A 23650-nucleotide genomic window follows, 5' to 3' on the forward strand; every position below is an offset into this window, starting at 1 on the left:
TGAGTGACAGCATCTGGAAGCTCAGAGATAAAATGTAATCTGGTGCCAATTATTTCTTCTTGACAGCCTCAGGTAAGCAGCGGTCCGCGCTGATGATGTGTTTCTCAGTCGATAGTCCTGGCCCCAGTGGGTGGTGCGAGGCTGAGTGAGGTGCTGGACAGAGGCAAACACAAAGCTGGGATATGTTGGGGGGGTAAGGCTTCCCACTGTTGTTCTGCAGCGACCGCTTCAACCTATTGTTATGTTTGGTTAAATTTAAAACTTCTTAACAGGTTGGGAGAGATTGCCGTTATTGTTAAAATATATTTTTACATTTTGGGAAACATGCTAATTCGTTTACTTTTCCTTTTATTTTGATCTTATTAATTACAATGTGTGGTTAATTATTAATGAGGCAGATATTATATGAGACTGATTTTAAGAAACTGATCTGAAGTGGGCCCCTCACTTAATAACTAGAAGTCATTAGAGGGGACACATCCATGCACGCATGGCTGCAGACAAGCCGCAGCAAGGTGTGGCGGCACCTCTACTTCAGGAGAATGTGAACACGAGTACATCAGGGAGTTCAGAAACATGCCAGGGATGCCTGATGCCTGAACAGATATGTGGGATTTGCTTGCTTCTGCAAACCCCCCTCACCACCACCCTTTTCACTTGAAATACACACAGACTGACTGGAAAAAGGGGAGATTTCCTAGGATATAGTGTCCTAAAAATAAATGGTTGTTCTGCCTGGGAGTTGTCTTTTATCATCTCCTTACAGACACTAAATTTGAGTCGCTTGCTGTCCATCCCTTTGAGAGTAACCCAGAAAAACCACGCCATGATACAGAGACTGGCTGAAGGGCTACATACTTTGGACACAGAACAGAGCAGCAGAGAGTGACCACAGTGCAGATGGATCACATCAACAGGTGGACAGGCTACAGGCTCAGTTTACCAGCAGATGTCATTCACATTCTGGGAGAGAAGTAGGAATAAACTGGGTTTTATCCAAGAAAAGGATCTTTAACAAACTAAAGACAATTTATCTTTATCTGCCTGCGTGTCCAGCAGTGATTAGAAAAGACTTTCTGGGAAACAGTGATTCATATCCTGTGGCCTTTACACCCTATTATTGCTGAATTTACCAATTGATTGTGAACTCAACTGTTAAAGATTATGTCAAGGCTGTGTTTCATTATGAAACCTTTTTCTTGGCTTCAGAAGCATGGGCAATTTAGGCCGTGTTGCAACACAGGAATGCTTCTATATGAGCGCTTTGAGGTGTACTGTTATCGTACTTTACTCCATATCTCACCACCGCAGGCATTATTTCAAAGAAAATGTGTTTTTGCACATCTTGTCTTGCAGAGATGTAATGTATGTCCTCAATGGATTTGTTTTCACAGATTAAAATGGCAAGAAGAATAACGCTAATGTACAGTATAGCTTTGATAGAGTCATTATATTTTCACTGAGGAGACTCGCAATCTTTATATTGACTTTAATAGGCTGTCAAATGTATTCCATGTAGTGTAGATGTAAAATTCTTGCAAACGACAAGCAATCCTGATTTGGTATTCTTTCTGTTAACTCATAATTCCTCCCATGATGTCTGATTCAATATGTTGTCCTACAGTGCACTTTTATATAGCTTCTGGGACTGCATACAAATGAGGGTGGTGTGATGAGGCTAGGAAGGTGCATACACACACCAACCGCTGATTGTTTTCACGCTTTGACAGGGCCTTGCTTCTTATAGGACGATACAGTCAGCTATTGGAAGTGTTCAGATTAAATTCTGGTCCTCACATTTCGCTGGTTTTCATTTTTAATGATCCATGAACTCGATGAGATCAAAACCACCTTTCTTTTAATTTATCTTTGTCAGGACAAAATTAGGTCAGCTCCAAAACTGGCAGATATTGATCTAGTGTAATGGAATACTGAGACTGGAAGCGAGAGAAAGAAGACAGGCTATCAGCTGCTGCTAACTGATAATGTGTTCTGATGAATGTTTGTTTGTGATGCAGTAGGTTGTCTCTCAGTCTGTCTGCTCGTCTCTTCACTCACATTGAGCTCCAGTGACCTAACTGCTGTCAGACTTGTATAGCCAGTCATCACCCAGTAAGATACTCCTGAGTGTGAATCGGCGTGCTGAGGTGATAAATGCGGCATGTCAGCTGGTGTCGTCTGGTGTCCCTGAAGCTCCATTACCGTTTAAGAGCAGTTAGTTCTTGGAGTGTGTAGCTGACAAGGTTAGAAAACAAGACTGGATGGAGAGGGAGTGGAGATGTACTGTTTCAGGATTTTCTCTGTTAATGTATTTGTATGTTTGTATAAGTGTAGATCCCTGACATGAGATATCCAGCAGGGATGTGACTCATCATGAGGTTGCTGCCATCACCTGCACTTGTCCTCGTTTTATGTGATGAACTAGTGATGGGCAGTTTGAAATCCGTATTATCTGATTATAAACTTTAAGATTTCAGTCTCAGTTGGTTTGGTGACAACTCTGGTCACTGATGATAACAGAAAGCGCAGTTTAATACTACAGCAATATATTTATTTATTTTTGACAAATATAACAGAAGAGCAGCCGGTGTTAAACAGTTCTCTGTGGTTTCTCCTTCCAGTTTTATTCCCTGAAACATTTCAAAGTCATTCACTATCAAGAAATTGCCAGCATGACTGTTGTCTTATTTTGAAGTTGCATTTATAGGAAATGATTGCATTTAGTGTTAACCTCTGTGACTAATACTGTATTTTGATTTTCCTCCTACTGCTTCGCAGGAAAAGCTTTGGGCCCGTATAATTAAGCAACTAGAAAACCTTTTACAGATGAAAACTAATATTTAATAACTAATTTGGCTTTTAATTTGAAGATTTTTTTTTTTAAACAATACCTAAATTTGGTCATATCACCACACTGTGATTTTAATGAAAGTCTACAAACACCTAGGCCTACTGAGAAGGAACGAATTTAAAAATGTGTTTGAATACAGCTTTTGAGAATTACATGAGTGTCACCAGTGTTTGTTATTATTTGCCTTATCCACCTCACTGCGTACTGTAAAAGCTGCAGCGTGACGGCAGCGTTTCACAGTTCCTGAAGGAGCCCAGCGCACCAGCAGCTCAGAAACTCTCTGACAGAGGATTCGTGTCGGTATTTCAACATTTCCTGTGCAGGGAGAGGACATCATACTGTCTTGTATTCCAAGCAGAGTAACAAGGTCTGCTTCAAGAAAACCTGCTGTAGCTGCTAGAGGGAATCTGTTTCGTCAGTGAGTCTTAGACCCGGCTAAAGAGAACAGTAGGGATGTTTGTCTAGTCCCGCTCAAGTGGAACATGAGTAGGCCCTCTATCTGGTCCTCTTCCCAGCAACTACAATAGCACAAGTGCAGGCTCAACTTTCTCAAGCTCCACTTTCCCAAGCATAGTTTAAAGAAAACCAGAGAAAGAGAGAGACCTCCTATCAGATTCTCTAACAGCTCGGGAGATAATGGGAGGACTGGGAGAAAGAGGTGCTTTCTGTACACCAGATCTCCACTTATCTCCCCTCACACCCTGAGTGTAACTTAAACTCACACTCACCCACCACTGATCTGCCCTGAGCAGCATGTGAGCCGTTTGAGAGCAGTTTGATTTCAAAAATAGTTTTAATAGTGGTATGGAGGATTGTTATGTACAGGTTCATATGAAATGAGACTTGGCAGAGAAGCTGTCAGCATCTTCTCTGCTGCTGTTAAAGTGGAGATTTCACAAGAAGAGATTATCGCCCATCTTTCAGCTTGACAGAATTGACTGCGGGGTCCTGAACATTAACGGCTGTTTGGCTTTTTGCAACAGAATCCTTGTAATGTGGCTGCAGCTCATGATGCCAGTAGCAGTTCAGCATAGACGGATCCTGAGGGAAAACCAGCATGGGCCAGAATTAATGGTCATTATCATTGCCATACAGCGGTGACTAATCTGTTGCTTGTCTCTTCTCATTCAGTTCTGTGTCTTGTGAGAGTTATGGTTTGCCTTCTTTCCTTTGTCAAGCTTGTCATAACCAGATTTAGCCTGTCCATAACCCCATAATGGCAGGATGTAATTGTAATACTGGGGGTGGGGGTGAAAAAACTGCCTCTGTAAATTAACCTTGGAGCATCTGATGGTAGGTTTGGTGCACCATATTATATTGTACCATCACCGTTAGCATACAGTGTCGGGGGGGGTTAGCTTAATAAAGTAAATAGAGAAAAGATTACCTATTGTACAGAAAGAATAAAAGAACCTTGGTAGACCAAAGGGTATCTCTGTGCCAAAAATGAACAGCCTTCAAACATCTGCCATGACCATGTCTCTGGTTTATGTTTCCCAATTGTACTGAATGTTTCTTTACTAAAGTCTTACAGGCACAGCTTGAACAAAAGCCTCACTCTTTTTCTCTCTTTATAGAGTTAAAGTCTACGGGCACCGCTCACCACTTCTCCTTTTTGCTGAACTCAACCGACTATCGGATCCTTCTCATGGATGAGGACCATGACCGAATGTATGTGGGCAGCAAAGATTATATCCTCTCTCTGGATCTCCATGATATCAACAAGGAGCCACTGATAGTAAGCAATGTCCCTTATAATGATTAAACCGAATGACCTCAAAATGAGATTATAACCAACAAACCTGTCAATTCTTTTTTTCAGATCCACTGGCCTGTTGCTCTTCAGAGGAAGACTGAATGTATCTTGTCAGGGAAAGATACCAATGTAAGTATCCAAAAGCTCAAATATTACATTTAAAGGAAAAAGTAAATTAATTAAAAGTAAAAGGAAGGCTGAAATAAATAGTCTTAATGAATCAGTTGACAGAAAATGTAATAATTTCATTCAAATGTCAGACATTGCCTTGTTCCTGCTTTGCAAATATTTCTGCTTCTCTTTGTTTTATATTGTTGTAGACTGATTATATTTTTATATGGACACATTAATCAGAGTGGAAATAATTGTGTTGTTGTAGTCCCTGCAGGTGATCCCCTGAATGCTCTGTAGATTTTCATTCTGTACAAAGCTGCTGCACATCCTTTAAACATGAATTTATCTGGTGATGCCCTCATGTTTTCAATGTGTCTTTCTGGTGATGCTCAACACTTGAATGTGGCACTGGCGTCAATAGAGGACATTTTAAAGCTTCCAGTGTTTAACACGCTGTGAAGCTCTTATTTACTGTCTCTACATCCCTGATTGCTGATTGCATACAGCTGCCACCAATTAAACTCTAGTAGGAACTTGGAACATTCAACAATCAGTCACGTTCATTGAGAACTGAAAACATATTCCATGTACAAACCTACATATTATATATACTTGTGTATTTATTTTTCTCTTTGAATAAAAATCATTTTGCAATGTGTTATCTGGACAGGCAGACGAAACGAATTAGCAGCTGGAGGCTGCAGGCCTGTGTGAAGTGTTAATACAGTTCAGACATTAAAACACAGCCACCACCAGCTCAGCTCCCCCACGAGGATGAGGTCAAAACTCATCACTGAAATTCATATAAAAACTGATCCTTGTTTTATTTTGTTCACAAAACGCACACACACGCGCGCACGTGCATGCTCATCTCATCATTGTTAGGGGCAAGTGCCGGCAGGAGCAGTGAGCACCAACAGAGTAATGATGAGGCTCTGGCTAATACCCTGCTCTCCCCTCAGCGGCAGAGAGCGCAGGCTGCTGTTTCTCCAACTGGAATGTTAATTTATGCGTCTTTGATGACCGGTGCCTCTGACTGCCTCCGGCTACATCATATGGGGCTCTGTATGTTCATGTGTGAGCTTCTGTGTGTGACTGTGTTTATGTGTCAGAGGTGGGTTTGAAATTTCATCAGTAAAAGAAGAAATAAAATTGGCTACTGCGAGACGTGTTGGCAAGCCCGGCCGCTCTGTAGGGAATGAGAGATGATGACAATTCAAAAGCAATTCAGAGGGGATGTCGGTTCAGGCAGGAGGTCAAAGGCAATCATCCTCTCTGTGCTCGCTGTGGGGGAGCACGACTGTGTGCTGAATAATACACGCAGGCCCACATGCGTAAACACATACAGAGGCACAAAAACACATCATCTGAAACCTCTGACTTGTGCATCTGTCGTGTTGCTAAGAGCTGCCAAAATGGCTCATCCCCCCCGTCCTGCATACAATCTTTTTATGCTTGTTACATCTTTTTTTTTTTCACCAGCTGTCACTAGCAGCCGACGTGATGGACAAATCTGAACAGTTTCTGTAATTTGAGTTGTGATTTGCGTGAATTCGGACCAGGAAGGCAGACAGCTGGTCAGACAAGCAGAGGTTAGAAAGCACAGAGCTGCTGTTAGCAGCAGCACATCTTTGTCTGCACTCTAACATGAAAGGGTTGTCCTCATCTCAGTTCTTACCGCTTACAGTATATAATTAAATTCCACTTATATGCAATTAAAGTTCTAAATAAACCACATCAACACTGAGATTTAGCTTAATTGTCTTTGTCTTCTTCTTAAACCCTAATTGGATCTTAAATCCCTCTTTTCCAAAGACCAAACATTTCACTCATCAGTTTTGTTCGGTCTAACCAGAATGTTTTTCAAGTCTGACAGAACATGGAATTGAGTTTACCCTCAGTCCCCTAGCAAACACACTTCTCAGCCCAGATGCACTGCTTTTCTTGGTTTTTGACACACAGTTATATAGTGTTTGGAAACATTTTCCTTCTGACAGTGTGGTCTGAGTCCTGGGCCAGGCCAACACACAGAGTCAGGGGACAGAGCTGCCAAACAAAAGCTGACCAGCAGTGGAAATGATAGACGTGATGGGTTTTAACCCAGACACATGGGTTATTAACCATCAGTGGGGCATTATTTATTATGTAACATTTTTCCATTGCATTTCCAAGATCAGTGTCTTTTGTTTTTTTATCCCTAAGTCTTTAATCCTGTTGAGCTTTGTTTTGCCCTACCTCAGGGGGAATGTGGAAACTTCATCCGTCTGATTGAGCCATGGAACCGGACCCACCTGTATGTGTGTGGAACAGGGGCGTACAACCCCATCTGCACCTATGTGGACCGAGGACGTAGGTCACAGGTAACCAAAGACACAGCCAGGCAGTCGTGGAGACATTTTGACCTTTGTTCTCCACTTCTTATAGTACCATATCTGTCAATCAGTCTTAGGTCAGAGCGTCTCCTTCTGCTCTTACTCCTCAGTTTCATGCCTCTCTTCCATCATTTTCTGCTTCTAAGTTTTTATTGATTTGCACTGTTTCACGGTCCGGTGCTTTAAAAAACAAAACAAAAAAAAGCTCATGGCCAGTCCTCTCTAGGTCTGTTATTATTGCTAAATTGCTGTTGGTGAGGAACTTAACTACCACCGCTTAGAGATTGTTTTAGCACCAGTCTTCTCTTACCACTGGGAATATCACATTGGCACTATACCTATGAAAAAACCCTATGTTCCCTTGTCCTTGTCCACCCTCCCCTGCTCACCTGTTTATACACATTCCCTTGTCCTTGTCCGCCCTCCCCTGCTCACCTGTTTATACACAGTAGAGTCTGAGGCCTGTCTTTCTGTCTGGCTGAGAGCCTCTGAAAGGCCATCATTACCGATGGGCCCTCTCATCCATCATCAGCCTTGTAGCTCACCCCACCCTCTGTCCCTTCCTCTGTCCCTCCCTCGCTCCAGCATTACGGCTATGCAGAGCTGCAGCAGCTGCCGGCCCAACTCTAGTCCACACACTTACATTCACCACTATGCCTGTTTAGTCTCACTGTTCAAATACAGGGTTCAGATTTCAATGTAAAGGTCAGTCTACTTCTTGTCATTCAGCTTCTCCCATAAGGCCCGAAAGCTATGTTACTTCACACTGTAAAGATTTTCCTTAGTAGGGCTACATGTAAACAGAAACCAATTGTTCAGAAATTCTTTCACTTGGTATACAGAGGGCTTCACACATTTTTGACCTCAGTTAACACTCAGTTTTTTTTTTTACTGCATCACTCTCCCTGCTTTTTTTTTTCTAAAGGTCTTTTTGCAGATTTTTATGTCAGCCTGTCTAGTTCACCTTCAAAAATGTACACATTGTGGAAGAATGCTTGTTGAAGATTTCTAATAATAATCATAGTAGATCAAATACCTTGATTAAAAATGTCTTTTAATTTGTTCTGTCCTTCACTTTATTAGACAACATTGAAAGTTATGGGTTTTTTTTCCCCAATATGGTTTGTCTTGTTTTGTTGCAGTTCCTTTTCTGTTTCCTTTCCTACCACTGCCTGCATGGTGTATGCATGGAGTTTGCAGCTGTCTTTGCAAGACACGGAGTCTAACTCAGTAGGATTACTAACTGATGGACGTCACCCACAAGGCTCTCCTCACTCTACTTTGACCTCCACTTAAACATTTTGCTTTCCTTTTTTTTTAGAATTCGTCATCTTTGTCCAGTCTACTTTTTTTGTTTCTACTCTTTCTGCACTTTACTATTTTTCCTCTTCCATTTGCGTCATGGTCATCAGGTTAATTGCGGGCTGGGCTGTCGAATGTCAGTAATGAGAGCCCACTATGCAATGTCTCTGTTTTAGGGTTCCCTCTATCTACAAGCATCCCAATCTGGAGTGAGAACAAGTCGGGCAGCAGACTACAGCACTACATCAGAGCCTTTGGAGGCAAAGGTGGGCTGAAGGGAGTTTTGTTAAGGCTCTTAAGAGTGGTGCCCACCTGGAGTACTTTTTCAGTCACAGTTGGATTAGCAGTGATAAAATGGCTGAAGAGAAACTGCTGCTGGGGTTTTGATATACCTGAGTCTCCAAACAATTCTCCAGTCAAAATATTCACTACAAATGTATTTTTTGTGTGAAAAACCTTGCTCTAGTGCTTTGTCAGTGTGGTTTTTTGGGGGAAGTTGAGCTTTTAATTGCATCTTAAAAGTTATGTAATACGTAGATATTCCAATAAATAAATAAATAAATAAAAATCCTGCACACTGTCGATCACTTGTATTCACTTCATTGTCAGGTAATTTATCACTTAAAATTCAGCAGTCAGCAAACTCTTTTGTTTTTCAATACAATATAAGAAAATCTGTTAATGTGTAATGTTGTCACAAACAGTAATATTTTCACCAGTGCACATATTTTTGATTCTTACTGTATCTTGTTAAAAAAAATCACAGAATGAGTTATAAACATAGCTTTGGCATTATTCTGTTTCCCCTTGCAAAATGTGAGGCTTCATCAGCCAGCGTTAATGTACCCAACAAAGCTCCACGAATACACATACCCGGTGTTGACACAGATGTTCAAGATGCACTCTGGCACTGTGCAATAATGAATTCTTGTTTGAGCCACTAATGTCAGAAGCATGGTGGATGAGTGTGGACTGCTCTCGGTGTTTTCCTCCACATCTCCATCTCACTGATAACTGGCTTTGTATGCTTTTTGTTCCCCTCAGTAGATCCAGTAGAGCTGTGAGAGTTCAGCGCTTGTAGGACCGCAGCTCACACCTCGCCATTGTTACTTTACATTATCTCCCAACTGATCACATTATTAATTTGATGCAACTGTTGCCATTTAAAACTGCTTTTAACATCCAAGTATACTCAAAGTGCCTTGTACAGGCAGCATTAAAGGACCGCCCACACACACACAACTATTTCTTACACACAATAAATCTGTGACTAATTAAAAAAGAAAAAGTCATTAATGATTTTTTTTTTTTTTATCTTTACCGTTAAAGGAATACATTTTCCGTCTTGAACCTGGAAAAGTGGATTCTGGGAAAGGAAAATGTCCTTATGACCCCAAACTCAACAGCGTCTCTGCTTTGATTAGTAAGCACCTGCTTTTTTTAATTCATACAACGTGTACAGGCATATTTAAATAACTATCTCTGGAAAAACAAAAGTTCCGTAAATTTAAATGTTTTAATTCAGTTTTGGATTTCTATTCAGTTTCAGCATTTACATAAAATCTGATCTGTCAGTGGCTGCTGATCCATGTTAACATGCATCGGATCTCATCTAGATCATTTAGGGCATCAGATCGTGGTTATTTTCATTATCAGTTTGTTGGGCCACTATTTTCTTGTTTAATTGTGTAATGAATTTGTCTATGAAAAATGTTTTGACTGACCAGCAGTCCCAGACAAGCACAAAGGCATTTAGTTTACAGTTGTATATGACGGAGAATATCAGCAAATACTCACATTGGTGAAGCTGCTGCCAGAGGTTTGACATTTTGTACTTTCATTTAATTTAAATGAAGCTCTAATACAGTTATAGTTTAAAAATGCATTCACATATTTGGTCAGATGGATGTGGGTGCTCTCATGTCAGTGGGTGGTCTATGTCAGCGGCTTACAGGTGGTCAGGCATGGCTGGTGATCAGTGACCTCCTGCCCTGCGTGTGTCTCTCTGTGTGGCAGAGAGGGCTCGTCTTCTGCTAAGCTATGTCAGCTCAGTTTTGGCTTAGCCTAGCAACTGTAACATCAAGACATCAGCTACAGGTCATGTTGCATAACCGGCAAGGCAGAGACATACCACACTGACACAACAAAGGGAGGTGGGATTTCCCTGATTTAAGCATTATTTGTTTTTTGCACAACAGGGGCACTTGCCATCTCTGAGTTGCTCCTCAAAGTGTCTTGGGGATCAGAAAGTGTCTGCCTATGCCGTTGTCAGACATGATATCTCGGGGTCTAATTGTGTCAAATTTTGGAGCTACGGTTTTGTTAAAACATTGCACCAACATGATGATGAAGGGCTACAATATCAAGTTTCACTGACTCCTAACCTATACACCATGAATCCTGCTGACATGAAATCTGTCTGTCCTTTCAAATTACATTGTCTGGTCTAATGAGTACAATATACAGTAAGTATGATTGCAATATAATTTTGAGGTCACCTTTTTTAGCCCAAACATGACATTTCTGACACCACTGAACAAAGTTTTAGATTTTGAACTGATATATTTTGTCGCTGTCCTGTCATATAGAATTAATATTTCAAACTTTGAATGGTAATAATTGCTGCACATGCTGTCAGTCTGATTGTGATGAAACCCAGAAGGATGGTGCAACTTTTTAATGAAGTTTCAGTCAGATATGGTAGATAATAGTTCTCCCTATTGTTTTCTTTTGTCATGACTTTACACCATGTCTTCTTTCCCTGCGACTGACAGACGGAGAGCTATACGCAGGAGTCTACATTGATTTCATGGGAACAGACTCGGCTATCTTCCGTACGCTTGGGAAACAGACAGCCATGAGGACCGATCAGTACAACTCCAGATGGTTAAATGGTAGTGTCAAAACTCACAGCTTGTCCTGTAGCCAGCATTATTCCTTTAAGTCATCTCTGTCCAGGCCATTTATACTTTATTCTCCTATATGAACATGGCAACGCATATAGCCTCCGCATTCGCCAACGAATCGTCCATTCCTATGGTCTGGGCTTGTTGATCGTTCCAGCGTGCACCACATGACTCAAGGCATAAAACAGACTACAGTATTTGTTTACTGAATGCCTGCAGAGCTTGACAGCCAGGTCACTGGTGTAGTAGCAGGAAGAAATTACTCATTGTCAATAATGAGTCAGGGTACCCTCCTTTTTCTAATAAACAATGGTTATCACAGTGCTATAAATGCTAATCGGGTGCTTTCGGTTGATGTTGCCAAATCAATCACGGTCTCCCTTGTGTTGCTAGCTTCCAGATTTTTCTCTGACCCTGTTGCCCTGACAACAGTCCCCTGATAGCGGTGCACTGAATGGGGACACCTGAGTCCTGCTAATCAGCCAAGGGAAATCTCGCAGAGACTTTTGGTATCGGTTTGTCCCCATTTGGGACCCTGGTTGGGCACAGCAGGGAGGTGCAGCCTGCGTTGCATATCCGGGGTTGACCCAGTAAGTCAGCCAGTGTGAGTGCACTGTGATTGAACATTGTCTCTAAGAAGAAATATAGGGGCAGATTTACAGTGGGACAGTTAAAGTGCTATTTTAGGTTACAGAGTGTTATTTATGCTATAGTAGTAATCTTCATTCAGTTTCTCTGTGAGAGTTTAAATGATGTCTGTAGCTGAATCCACGTCAGTAATTGAGATTTTAAACTGAGATTTTATTCACAAATATTGTAATATGTGTTTGTTCTGGGAACTATACATATCTTAGACTAGGTAAGGCCATAATACTTTAGGTTTAATGTACTAATGGGCATGTGATTATTGTTTCAGGACAAACTTGACAAATGTCTGTCCTTTAAATAATGACTCAAATAGGACAGAGATTGATATGCATGGTGAAACTTTACCTTTAATAATTTATTGGATAAATAACTAGATATAGTAGTAGATGGTGTTGGGTGGATATGGTTACTGTCTTCTTATGTGTAGTCAGAGCTATATTACTGTAAATTATGGTTAATATTTTAACATAAGCCTGGTGAAGTCCACACCACAAGCAGACTCCCTGAAAGTCTGCAGGATTCCCTTTGCACTTGATGAACAGTGTATTTGAACACTGCACTCACAGGCTTCCCTGTGGATGCATCCTGTGTGTGGGCTGCAAAGGTAATTATGCTGTCTTGAACTTTCTTCTTCCTTCTTCCTCAGATCCCACATTTGTGCATGCACACCTTATCCCAGACAGTGCTGAGAAGAATGATGACAAGCTCTACTTTTTCTTCCGTGAGAAAGCATCTGAGATGGGCCAGAGTCCCATGACTCAGTCCAGGATAGGACGGATTTGCCTGGTGAGTTATCGCATCAGTCAGCAAATCCTGTGTTCATCATCACCAGTGACATGTTTCTTATATCTGCATAATGGTTAGTTATTGTCTGTTGCCAGTTTTTAAGTCTCTTAGAGGCCCAGACAGGAAGTCCCCCGTGGTCATCAGTAATTGCTAAGCATGAAACGGTAACACACACAAAAACAAAACCGTTGCCTTAACAGCTAAGTTTGGGAAATGTTCTGTTATTTTTGTTCCTCTGGATGAAATGTTTCACTGGCAGAGTTTACTTTAGTCTACATCTGTATGCATGCATAGACATCCATACAAAGCCCAAGTGCTGTGGCCTGGAATGTTGTTTTTCACCAAGTGTCCAAAAGTTTCAAATAATCTCTACATGAACTTCAGAAAAATGCCTTGCAAGACATTTTTGTGTTCACAAGATTTATCCTTGAAGTATGTCATTTACAAAAAAAATACTATAATCTAAACAGAAATAAGAGTTTTCAGCCATTCTAGTATTTCTGTGAGCCTATATTTAGGCACAGCAGCACTTTGAGCTGCTAACATGCTCACAATGACAGCGAGTAGACCTTCTGCAAGCATGTTTACCATGTTCACTGTCTTAGTTTAACCTCTTAATATACAAAAAGTACTGGGCAAGGAGAAACTTTTGGCCTGATGATGAAAGAGTTCAGAGGTTTTTACAGTTTATCTTCTAGGAATTATGAATATCTGTAGCGAAAATCATTACAAGAAACCATCACTTCAGTAAAAACTGAATATCTTTCATAAATTTTACGGTAATCCATCTGACAGTTGTGAAGATATTAAACTCCGACTCACAACTGTCAATCTGCTGGTGCAGCTAGACAAAAAGTCAGGGGATCGCCAAAGTTAATAGGCTTCATCCTCTGGGAACCACAAATGTCTGCACAAAAATTTTATGGCAATCTTTCAAAAAAAAAAAAGTTAAGATATTTCAGTCTGGAACAAAATGGTGGACCAACCATTCTTCAAGCTATGCCACTAGCATGACTAAAACATCTCTACCTGTGTTCAACAGATACTAAAACACGAATATAACAAACTTAGAAATGGAATTCTTTCCTGTTTAATATCACAATAGATAACGAGACTCGATATTTCTTCCACTGGTGCAAATCTTTTGCACTCTGTGTAGTGTGTCGCGTTCCAGCCCTTGAATCATTTCCCAAGGCTTGACTCTCTTCCTCAGCAGTAGACATTGGCTGACCTCTCATGCAGCTGGGCCAAGCTGAAACACAGAGCTGATCTTTATTCACACAGTGCCAGTAACAACAGACCCACTGCAGTTGGTTTGAACGGCTGTTTCAAATAGTTGTTTCAGACATTGGATGGGTTCCTCCTTTTGAGGTGAATTGATGATTACTGTATGTCTCTGCCTTGCAGAATGATGACGGTGGCCACTGCTGTCTGGTAAACAAGTGGAGCACATTTCTGAAGGCTCGACTCATCTGCTCGGTGCCTGGAGCTGACGGCATTGAGACGCACTTTGATGAACTAAGTGAGTTTGAGTTATTTCACTCTTTAAAATTCTTCCTCCATTTCTGGTCCTCTACAGAGCATCTCTGATGCTTGGAATTTATGCACCCCAGCACCATGAGCCTCAACACCTTAGTCATTTCATTACAAAACAGCTTTATCCCACTTAACATTAGTACACAGAAATGACATGGTTATGTTTTGGCACAAAAACAACATGGTTAGGTTTAGGAAAATATCATGTCTTGAGTTGAAACACTCACTGATTAAAAGACAATGCATTACACACTGGAGGTGAGGAGTTCAGTGTTTTGTTTGACCCACCATCCACCCCAGCCACCACCTAGCACAGACTTGATCCCTTCATATGCTAAGACTTCTTGCTGTGGGCATCAGTTACTGGCACGAGTGGATACTCTGTTGAAAGCCCTGTGCGTCTCATACAGATGCCAAAGGCAGCCTTTGGCGTCCGTATGAGATGCTTAAGGTACTTCACATATTGTCAGTATTTGACGCGCTGGGATTGATGACAGGCTGGAAAAATGACACTTATTTTTCTCACAAACGACAAATTGCAGCCGTCTATATAAAATACCTAATGTGATGTTTTTCTATGTTGTGTTTTTATGATTTCTACAACTTGGAGAACATGTACTGCAGTGTATGTGCTTAAAGCTGGTTTTGCTCTAGGCACATATTAGACAAATGTGTGACCCAACAACAGTCCTTGCAGATGGAAAGTGACCATGTAACCACAGCAATGCAAAGCAAGGAGTTCTAGATGTACATCTTGTTGACAGATTCACTATCAACATCTTTTTCATTTCTAGATTTCTCTTCACATTAATTTTGTGTTTTTACACCATGATGTTAATCCACATTTACTCAGATTATGCTGCATGTGTGGCCCAGCATCTTACCGTACTGTAGAAGCACACACCCAGCATTTGGCACGTCTCTGCTTATACAGCAAATAGAGCGATACTTAAAATCCCATGGAAGCTTCATATTAAGGTATCACTGACTCATACATGTTAATCTTTACATGTATATTCCTTTGAACATTGTCATGGTGCTGGTACAGTAGATGTCATTCTGACACGTTACGGTCCTTAAAGTAAATCGTAAATCGATTGTTTTACTTTCAAGCACCAACAACGTGCGTTACAGAGGATTTGAAGAACTAATCCTTTCCTCCTAACTGTTAAAACTTGTACTTGAACACACTGTACAGTTTACAGATGATGACATTCATCATGCTTTTATTTTTCTGTCATATTTGCTGTATTTTTACCATGTATTGATTGTGACAGTATTAAATGATTCACTATTAAATAATGCACCAAAATGTGCATCAAACACAGTTCTGAGCAGAATGTATAGTAGTATACCATATTTCTGCTATGATGAGGCCCTGCAAGTTGCAAATGTATACTATGCATTAGGATCACTCGGTGTCGGTGACAGACAAGTGCTCTAGTGTCAGTGCTGCTGTACTTTGAATCTATGCGCAGCACAGCAGGTCAGCCATCGTCTCAGGGTAGATGAGTACTTGTGGTGGGGTCACTGTGAGTCCTGAGGTGCAGTGTAACATCCCAAAGCCCTGTGGTCGGCCCTATAACCACAGTCTGGTAGAAATGTATTCTGTCTCCAGTCCTGCTGGTCCTAATGGAGCCCAGCAGAGGCATCGGAGTGGTTGTATGAGGACTCAGGGGAGGGAGCGGAGTAGACACTAACAGAGGAAAAAGCATTCAGTGTTTTACCCAGGGAGAGGAGGAATATAAAACCGAGACATAAACCCACAAGAGAGATGAACATGTCTGCCAAAAAAAGTGAGAACCAATGTGTGAGCGATAGTTGTATTGCCTTGTCTGAAATGTACAGCAGTTATGGAGTGAAATATTTTTTTCATTTTTTTAATGTCACTGTAGTTCATAAATCACCAAATCCTTTTAATCTGTTTCTGTTCTATTTTGTTGTTGCTCTTCGTTTTAGATGCACATCACTCAGAGTAGGTATCAAGGAGATAATACACCATCTGTATTCATTTGACAGTGACATTCATGTGCCTTCTCCTTAGTTTTTACTTTTCACGGCACCTAATTTATCCCCACTCTGGATTCTTTCTATGCTTGCAGCAATCAGTGATGTTTCTCTGCTAATGTGATGCTGAGGGCAACACAAACAGAAGTTACAATGATGTAACTTGTTCTAGTTCTTTACTGATTTATTTCTTTTTTTGTTTCACTGCGCTGCTCTGTAGCCAGGAGGTCTGTCAAACTGGCGTCAGATGAGTTATAACTTTCTGCTTTGTTTGCCAAAAGTTCATGTTTGCTTCAGTGTGCAGCCATTACCTGTCATTTTCATACCTTGGCATGTAATGAGATCTTTTTTCCTGAAAAGATTTAAAACTCATGATTGTTGATTTTGTAATTTTGCAGAGTCAAAAATGATGTTTTTATGCAGACCGTGTGAATTTAAGCTTCCTCCTAAGTATTTTGTGTGTGTGTTAGATAACACCAAGGACACAGGTATCAAATTGTGTTTTTACATTTCACCTTCAATTCCACTCTGTAGATTAGCAATTTGCTCATTTACACACTGCCTCTCAACTTCATTTAGGTGATATGTGAGAGATAAATCTCTGAGGACGCCTCTGCATTCTTTCTGTGGTGTGTCAGAGTAATGTCTACATTCAAAGATAACCCTGAAAAAGATCTCAGTTTACAAAGGCGAGTATAGGGTTCAATGTATTTCCAAAAACGTTAAGTAATCATTGTCATAACTGTTCAAGGCCATCTGAAACAACTCCTCTGAGCTCTTATACTTCATTGATAGTAAGCAATATGTGTTCGACTGTGGATGAAGTGTTATGCTACTCAGCCTGCCTACTTTAAATTTATTTCAGTTTTCTTCCTTATTGTTTTTCCTTGTACTTTTCTCTCATTAACCCATTGGAGTGTGCGGCGTTCACAATGTCCTTAACAGTCAGTAGACACATATGGCTCCTATTAAAACCACGTTGCATCAGAGAGCTCTTTTCTATTTATAATCCCTGCTGAGATTCAGGAACTGTATTTTCAGCATTTGAAGAGTTTAGAATCAGGATCTTATTGAGCCTCTGCTAACCTCAATTCATAAGGAATTCTCCTTTAACTCCCTCTCGTGGGAAGCAGAAAGTCTCCTTGTGTCACAGTTACAGTTACCCTGGGTTGAAACCAGGTGGAAACTGAGAACAAATTAAGATTTGGAATGTTTCAATATGAGACACAGATACTTACAGTAATGTTTACTTTATTTATTTTTTAAATTTTACATTTGCTACTACTTCTACTCCATTACATTTCAAAGGGGAATATTGTACATTTGATTCCACTACACTGGCTGTAGTTACTATGTAGAGTAAGATTTTACACACAAAAATATACGATAGGCTTACTAAATATGTAGCATTGTTCAGAATTAGTTCAGTGGCTCCAAAGGCAAGAACACATTATAAAAGCAGTTTATAGCTGTTTGAGGCATTTCCTCTCTTAGTGTCTCATTGTTTAATTTAAATAACATATTATAAAAGCAAAGATTAGAGGACAGTCACAAAAATGAACACATTTGTCTAGCAGAACTTTCTTCTTTACTACCTTATTAATCCTCTCAAGATAAACACGTTCTTCATAAAGTATTTAAAAGTAACTACAAATCAAGTCCTATAGCTACAGCAGTAAAATTTTACATGTACACAGTTGCATCAATATGAGCAGTTTAACAGTGTCATAAAACAATATATCAGTCACTGGCCATTTTTCAGCAAAATGACTACTTTTACTTTAAATATAAGTACATTATGTTAATGTATGTACTTTTATAAGTAAATCTACACTTCATGTTTTGTCATTGTGCCTGATTTCTGTCATTTCTGTCCTTATTTATCAGGGGATGTGTATATTCAACCAACTCAAGACACCAAAAATCCTGTCATCTATGGAGTTTTCTCGGTTTCAGGGTAAGTGACTGACAGCTTTGTCAAACTAACTTTCATACAGTTTGGAGGGAAGGTGCATCTTGGATTCTTCCTGCAGTTTTTATTCGTTTTCACTCAGCCTGAAGGTGTCAGCTCTCTGATATTGAAATGCTGTGTTGCATATGGTCTGTCTGATTCGGGCTACAAAGATGAGACAGAAAGTGAATCTGGAGCCCAGTGGGAGCTGTGCTCCTCTGAGAGACTGACTGAGTCTATGCTTCCTCATAGTTCAGGTTTGATAGCAAGTTGTCATTCGACACAGAACGTTAAAATTCAAGCCAAACAACCAGACATGTAAGCTGAGATTTTGGCTGCACATGAGCAGGGAGAGGTGCACACTGAGTTATAATAAACATGTCCTGATTAATGTATTTGGGAAGGAAATACTGGTATTGTTTCCATTCTCTCCAGGCATCAAGCATGTTTAAAACCCAGCTGATAAAAACATATGCGGTACTAATGACAGAGGCCCATGACAGGAGTTACAAACATAGTACACCCACCACACAGCATCTATAGCCTGAGATCTGGTGATTCTCTGCAGTACGTGGGTGTTTGTATGTCAGTGTGTCAGACAGCTTGACTCTAGTTGAGATGGTTTGAGAGTGCGTTTGTGCGTCATAGAGTTTCAGTGCATTCCTGTAAGAGGTTGCCTGAGTACGTGGGAAGGAAGTACTTTCTAGCAGCTGCAGAAAGTGCACACAGTAATTATCCCAGGGAGCAAGTTAATCTGTATCGACTAGCTTCTGTATCTGTGGGTTCACCTTTCCCCCCTGCCCACCTCCAGATCTGTCTTTAAAGGCTCAGCAGTGTGCGTCTACTCCATGGCTGACATTCGTATGGTCTTCAATGGGCCTTTTGCCCACAAGGAAGGGCCCAACTACCAGTGGGTGGCGTACACTGGGAAGATTCCCTATCCACGACCAGGCACTGTGAGTTATAAACAGTAGAAAATTATGAATATACCCCTCCTCTTATTACAAACAAAACTCTCTGTCAACCTTTTTATGAGAACACACTGAAAAAAGGAATTTGGTAAATTGCATGTCTGACAGTTGGATCTCTCTCTTTTTGTCAATAGTGTCCTGGAGGCACTTTCACCCCCAACATGAAATCCACAAAGGATTACCCAGATGAGGTTATCAACTTCATGAGAAACCACCCCACCATGCACAATGCTGTATACCCGGTGCACAAGCGCCCCCTAGTGGTTAGAACCAACGTAGACTATGAGTTCACCACCATTGCCGTGGACCAGGTGACAGCTGCTGATGGGAGCTATGAGGTGCTCTTCTTGGGCACAGGTCAGCAGTCTAAAACTGACATTCTATAATGATTGTCCAGTAACTTAACAGTCATATAAATGTGTAGTTTGAAGTTTATATCATGTACACTTTAAGTAGAGTCAAATTTTATTTGTATAGCCCAATATCACCATTTCCCTCAAGTTCACCAGATTTGGCTCTAACTGGAAGTTTCACACACTAGTAAAAGTAATGATGAATTCACACAATGGGTCTGACGTTAAACTTGCTCCTCGCTTGTGTTTGACAGATCGGGGTACAGTTCAGAAGGTCATCGTCCTGCCTAGAGACGACTTGCAGACAGAGGAGCTGGTCTTAGAGGAAGTGGAGGTCTTCAAGGTCAGTCCCCACCCCTTCTCTTCCACTCTGTCTATCCCATTTTGTGCATATGTGTATTCTGTTTGTTGTCTGACAAAAAAGGTCATTTATATATGCACAGTCTACTTATTTAAAGCCTTTTTTGACTCTGTCAATGCAGGTTCCTACACCAATTACCACAATGAAGATTTCATCCAAACGGGTAAGTTACCCTGAAACTGGTTAGAGGAATAGTTCATTATACCAGTGTAGTTACTTCTTAGACAATATGGTGTCTCATATAACATTTTTGTATATTACCTGTACCTCAGTTTTATGTGTATCTGATAATTTTTTTAATATACAAATCTTTACCTGCGTTTCATTATAGCAACAGCTATATGTTGGATCCGTCTTGGGTGTGACCCATCTGGCTCTCCATCGTTGTGATGTGTATGGGGAGGCTTGTGCTGACTGTTGTCTGGCCAGAGACCCATACTGTGCCTGGGATGGCAAATCCTGCTCCAGATACTCAGCCTCACAGAAGAGGTGAGGATCGGGATAGTATAGACGGGCATGCATGAGTACAGTATGTGTTTGTGTAGAACAATCTCCTTCATGTGCACTGCTTGTAACACTGGGATATTTTTAGTATATGTTATAGTTCGCGTTTTATTTCTGTATGTTGATCCTGACCTCTACAGACGTAGTCGTCGGCAAGATGTAAAATATGGCAACCCAATCCGCCAGTGCAGAGGCTATAACTCCAATGGTGAGTGTCAGGTTAACTTGGTATTAAGCCCATAGTACTGTATATATCACATATTTTATGTATTCAGGGATAATACATAAAATATATTCTATATAATGTTTGATAGCCAACAAGAACACCCTGGAGACAGTTCAGTATGGGGTTGAGGGGAGCACGACATTTCTGGAGTGCCAGGCCAGGTCTCCTCATGTGTCACTCAAGTGGCACCTGCAGAAGGAAAACAGTGACAGGAGGAAAGAGGTGAGCAAAGCCCTCACTGTAAGGCTGTTACAGTTATATCTCCATGGCCTGGTGAAGCTGTTTGGGCGTTTCAGCTGTTAAAAAGATCCTCTTCACTTTTGTCCTGTTATTTCCAGATACGCTCAGAGGGCCGCATGCTGAGAACAGAACAAGGGCTTCTGATCCGCTCACTGCAGTCCTCGGACAGCGGCATCTACCAGTGCACGTCCACAGAGAAAAATTTCAAACACATGCTGGTCAAACTGCAGCTTGTTGTCCTCTCCAGCCGCACAGTCAACAACGTGCTGGTGGAGACAGGCAGCCCAGCCCTCACTCCACTCCAGTCCAGTGCCTGGACTCCGAGTGCTGGCCAGTATAAGGACCTGCTAACCATCCTGAGCCAACCGGAGATGGGCCTGATCAATCAATACTGCCAGGATTACTGGCAGCTTGGAGACAGCAGCCTCGGGGACAAAGCCAAAAGCCTGAAGGAGCTGAAAGAACAGAAGAAGCCTCGCAACCGTCGGCATCACGATGAGCAAACACCTCCAGCTGAGACATGAGCAGGACCCTAACCTTTTCACACAACCTCCCAGACACTGCAACCCTTCATTTAGGGGAATGACTCCAGTCAAAAGATACAAAAAACATCAAATTATCATAATTAACAAGACAGACACTACAACCAAGAGCAACGGCATCAAACTGTTTTTTTATGCAACTGTTGGAAAAATATACACAATATTTATTGTAGGTTGTAAAAAGTAATTCTTTGTACCTATCTAGAAAACATGTTTTTTGTGAATAGGTAAATCTGTGCAAATATTGTTGTTATAATATTACTGTTAGTGTTATTTGTTTATTAAAATGTGTTATTATGTTGATAATATCTTTATGTTTGGTGTTGTTGAGACACAGCAACAATAGCCCAGGACACTGGGAGTATCCACGCAGGGACAAGGACCAATGAACATGTGTTACAGGCAACCATGTTGGATCATTTGACTGCTGGCAGTGTTCAGTGTCTAAGCTGGAAGTCAGAGAGTCACTGACCTTCTTGAACTTCCCTAAACTTCTTCACCAGAACTCTGTATATTGAACTTTTTTTGTTTATTTTTTACTGCAAGATACAAGCTGTTGAGATGGAGGTAAAGGTGTGTAATGGGACATTCAAGGATAATAGTGATGCCCACAAACTGCAGCTGTGACAACATGGCACAGTCATGCAGTCAAATGCATATTAACGCCCTCTGTGGCGGGTAAGGTGTCTCTCCTTTCACGATGTGGTCCACCCTGGCCTCTAGTAATGATGTTACATCGTTTACCCAAATGTTTCCAAAAATGTGTGGGGGTTTTTTTTGTTTGTTTGTTTATATGTGAATATCACATCTCAGTGTTGTATTTTTAATAATCGTGATCTTTGTAATAAGCTGTGTTTGGGGAAAAGGGTCTTTTAATGACACAAAAGCTGAAAATACAACAATGCCTTCTCTTCTCGCTCTTTGGAAATAAGAAATTCCAGCAGGCAGCTATATGTTAGTTTGTGACAGTTGGTGATTAAAAATATATATATTAGAGACAAAGCACCTTCTGTTGCCAAATTGGTGATATCGATAAACCGTAAATATTTCACATGTATTTGTGTCATATTATGCAGCATAGTCAACTAAAACAGAGCTCAGACTCAGATTATTTCTTTTAGCTCTCAGTGAATCCAAAGTTTGCATTCCTGTCAGTTTCATGCTAAATACTGGTTTCACTAAATGAATATTGTCCTTGGCCAGTCTAGCCAGTATACACGTCAATTACATCACAGTGACAAATGTTTTATTGGTGCTGTGTTAACTGTGTCAGCCGGTTAACAACAAAGCTTTCACTGCTTCTTTTTTGTCAGTCTTGTTCAGTGCCATATTAAACAGTTTGTACTGAAAAACATCCATACAGCAAAAAAAAAACAAAAAAAAACATCACAAGTAAAACCACTAACAAGCTGATTACCACCAAACCTGAAGACATGTACTAAAATGCTCAGAAGGTGGCTGTTCATTGTGCATGGCATGTACAGTATATGTATATGGTATTTGTCTAAAATGCTATATTGGTGTGGATGTTAGTGAATGTCTTTCTCATTGTGGGAATATGGAATCGGGGCTAGAAAGATGTGCCCACAACTTAATAGTGGGAAATACAGAAAGGTCGGATTGTGATTTTAAGTCTTCTCTTTCTGCCTCTCTCTCTCTCTCTCTCCCTGCCTCTGTCTCTCTCTCTCTCTGCGTGTGGCTGTATGTCTATTTGTGTCTCTTTTGTTCTCTATTCTCAGAAATTTGCGAAACATCTGAATATATTTGAATTGTGCATCTATTTTATTTACTTGGTTTGGCAGACTTTGCTCTGGGTCATTGAGGTAAAGTAATGTATGATATAATGCACAGTTGATGTTATTGTAATGACTTGTAAAAGAAATATCTTTTCTTCCTCATCAACGTTGCTGACTAATAAATTAAAGCTCTATATTTTATAATAACACAGGGTCTCCTATGTTTGACATTGGTGGGCAGTGGGCATATAATCTGCAGGTTTTGCTGTGCTTCTGCATTGTAAGGGATTAATTTCTGTGCTCCTTGTGAGGATCCAGATCCTTTACCGAAGTAAAAACAGCAATATCACACTGTAAAATACTTTGAGGGTAGAAGTACCAGAAAAAATGCCTCTGTCAACACTTCAAAATAGGATTTTTAATGAGAAAATAAAAAGAAAAACTAATGTGTATGTATAAACATGCAGTGCACTGCTCTGTCTTCCAAA

General features: G+C 40.7%; 1 protein-coding gene across 2 annotated transcripts in view; it reads left to right on the plus strand.

Annotated features, from left to right (window-relative positions):
* sema3fa (sema domain, immunoglobulin domain (Ig), short basic domain, secreted, (semaphorin) 3Fa) overlaps positions 1–21812 on the plus strand; it is a 44875-nt gene extending 23063 nt beyond the window's left edge. For both annotated transcript variants that reach the window (XM_020598069.1, XM_020598067.1), the window contains exons 3-19: positions 4429–4589; positions 4674–4736; positions 6962–7081; positions 8572–8661; positions 9725–9818; positions 11170–11289; positions 12596–12735; positions 14143–14257; positions 18166–18235; positions 19041–19185; positions 19335–19557; positions 19808–19896; positions 20036–20077; positions 20246–20403; positions 20559–20626; positions 20733–20866; positions 20983–21812. In XM_020598069.1, the coding sequence (XP_020453725.1) occupies positions 4429–4589; positions 4674–4736; positions 6962–7081; positions 8572–8661; positions 9725–9818; positions 11170–11289; positions 12596–12735; positions 14143–14257; positions 18166–18235; positions 19041–19185; positions 19335–19557; positions 19808–19896; positions 20036–20077; positions 20246–20403; positions 20559–20626; positions 20733–20866; positions 20983–21408 (2258 nt within the window). In that variant the 3' untranslated portion in view covers positions 21409–21812. The remainder of the gene's footprint in view (positions 1–4428; positions 4590–4673; positions 4737–6961; positions 7082–8571; positions 8662–9724; positions 9819–11169; positions 11290–12595; positions 12736–14142; positions 14258–18165; positions 18236–19040; positions 19186–19334; positions 19558–19807; positions 19897–20035; positions 20078–20245; positions 20404–20558; positions 20627–20732; positions 20867–20982) is intronic.
* Positions 21813–23650: the final 1838 nt, after the last annotated feature.

Source organism: Monopterus albus, unplaced genomic scaffold (assembly GCF_001952655.1).
Source record: "Monopterus albus unplaced genomic scaffold, M_albus_1.0 scaffold36.1, whole genome shotgun sequence".
Classification (NCBI taxonomy): Eukaryota; Metazoa; Chordata; class Actinopteri; order Synbranchiformes; family Synbranchidae; genus Monopterus; species Monopterus albus.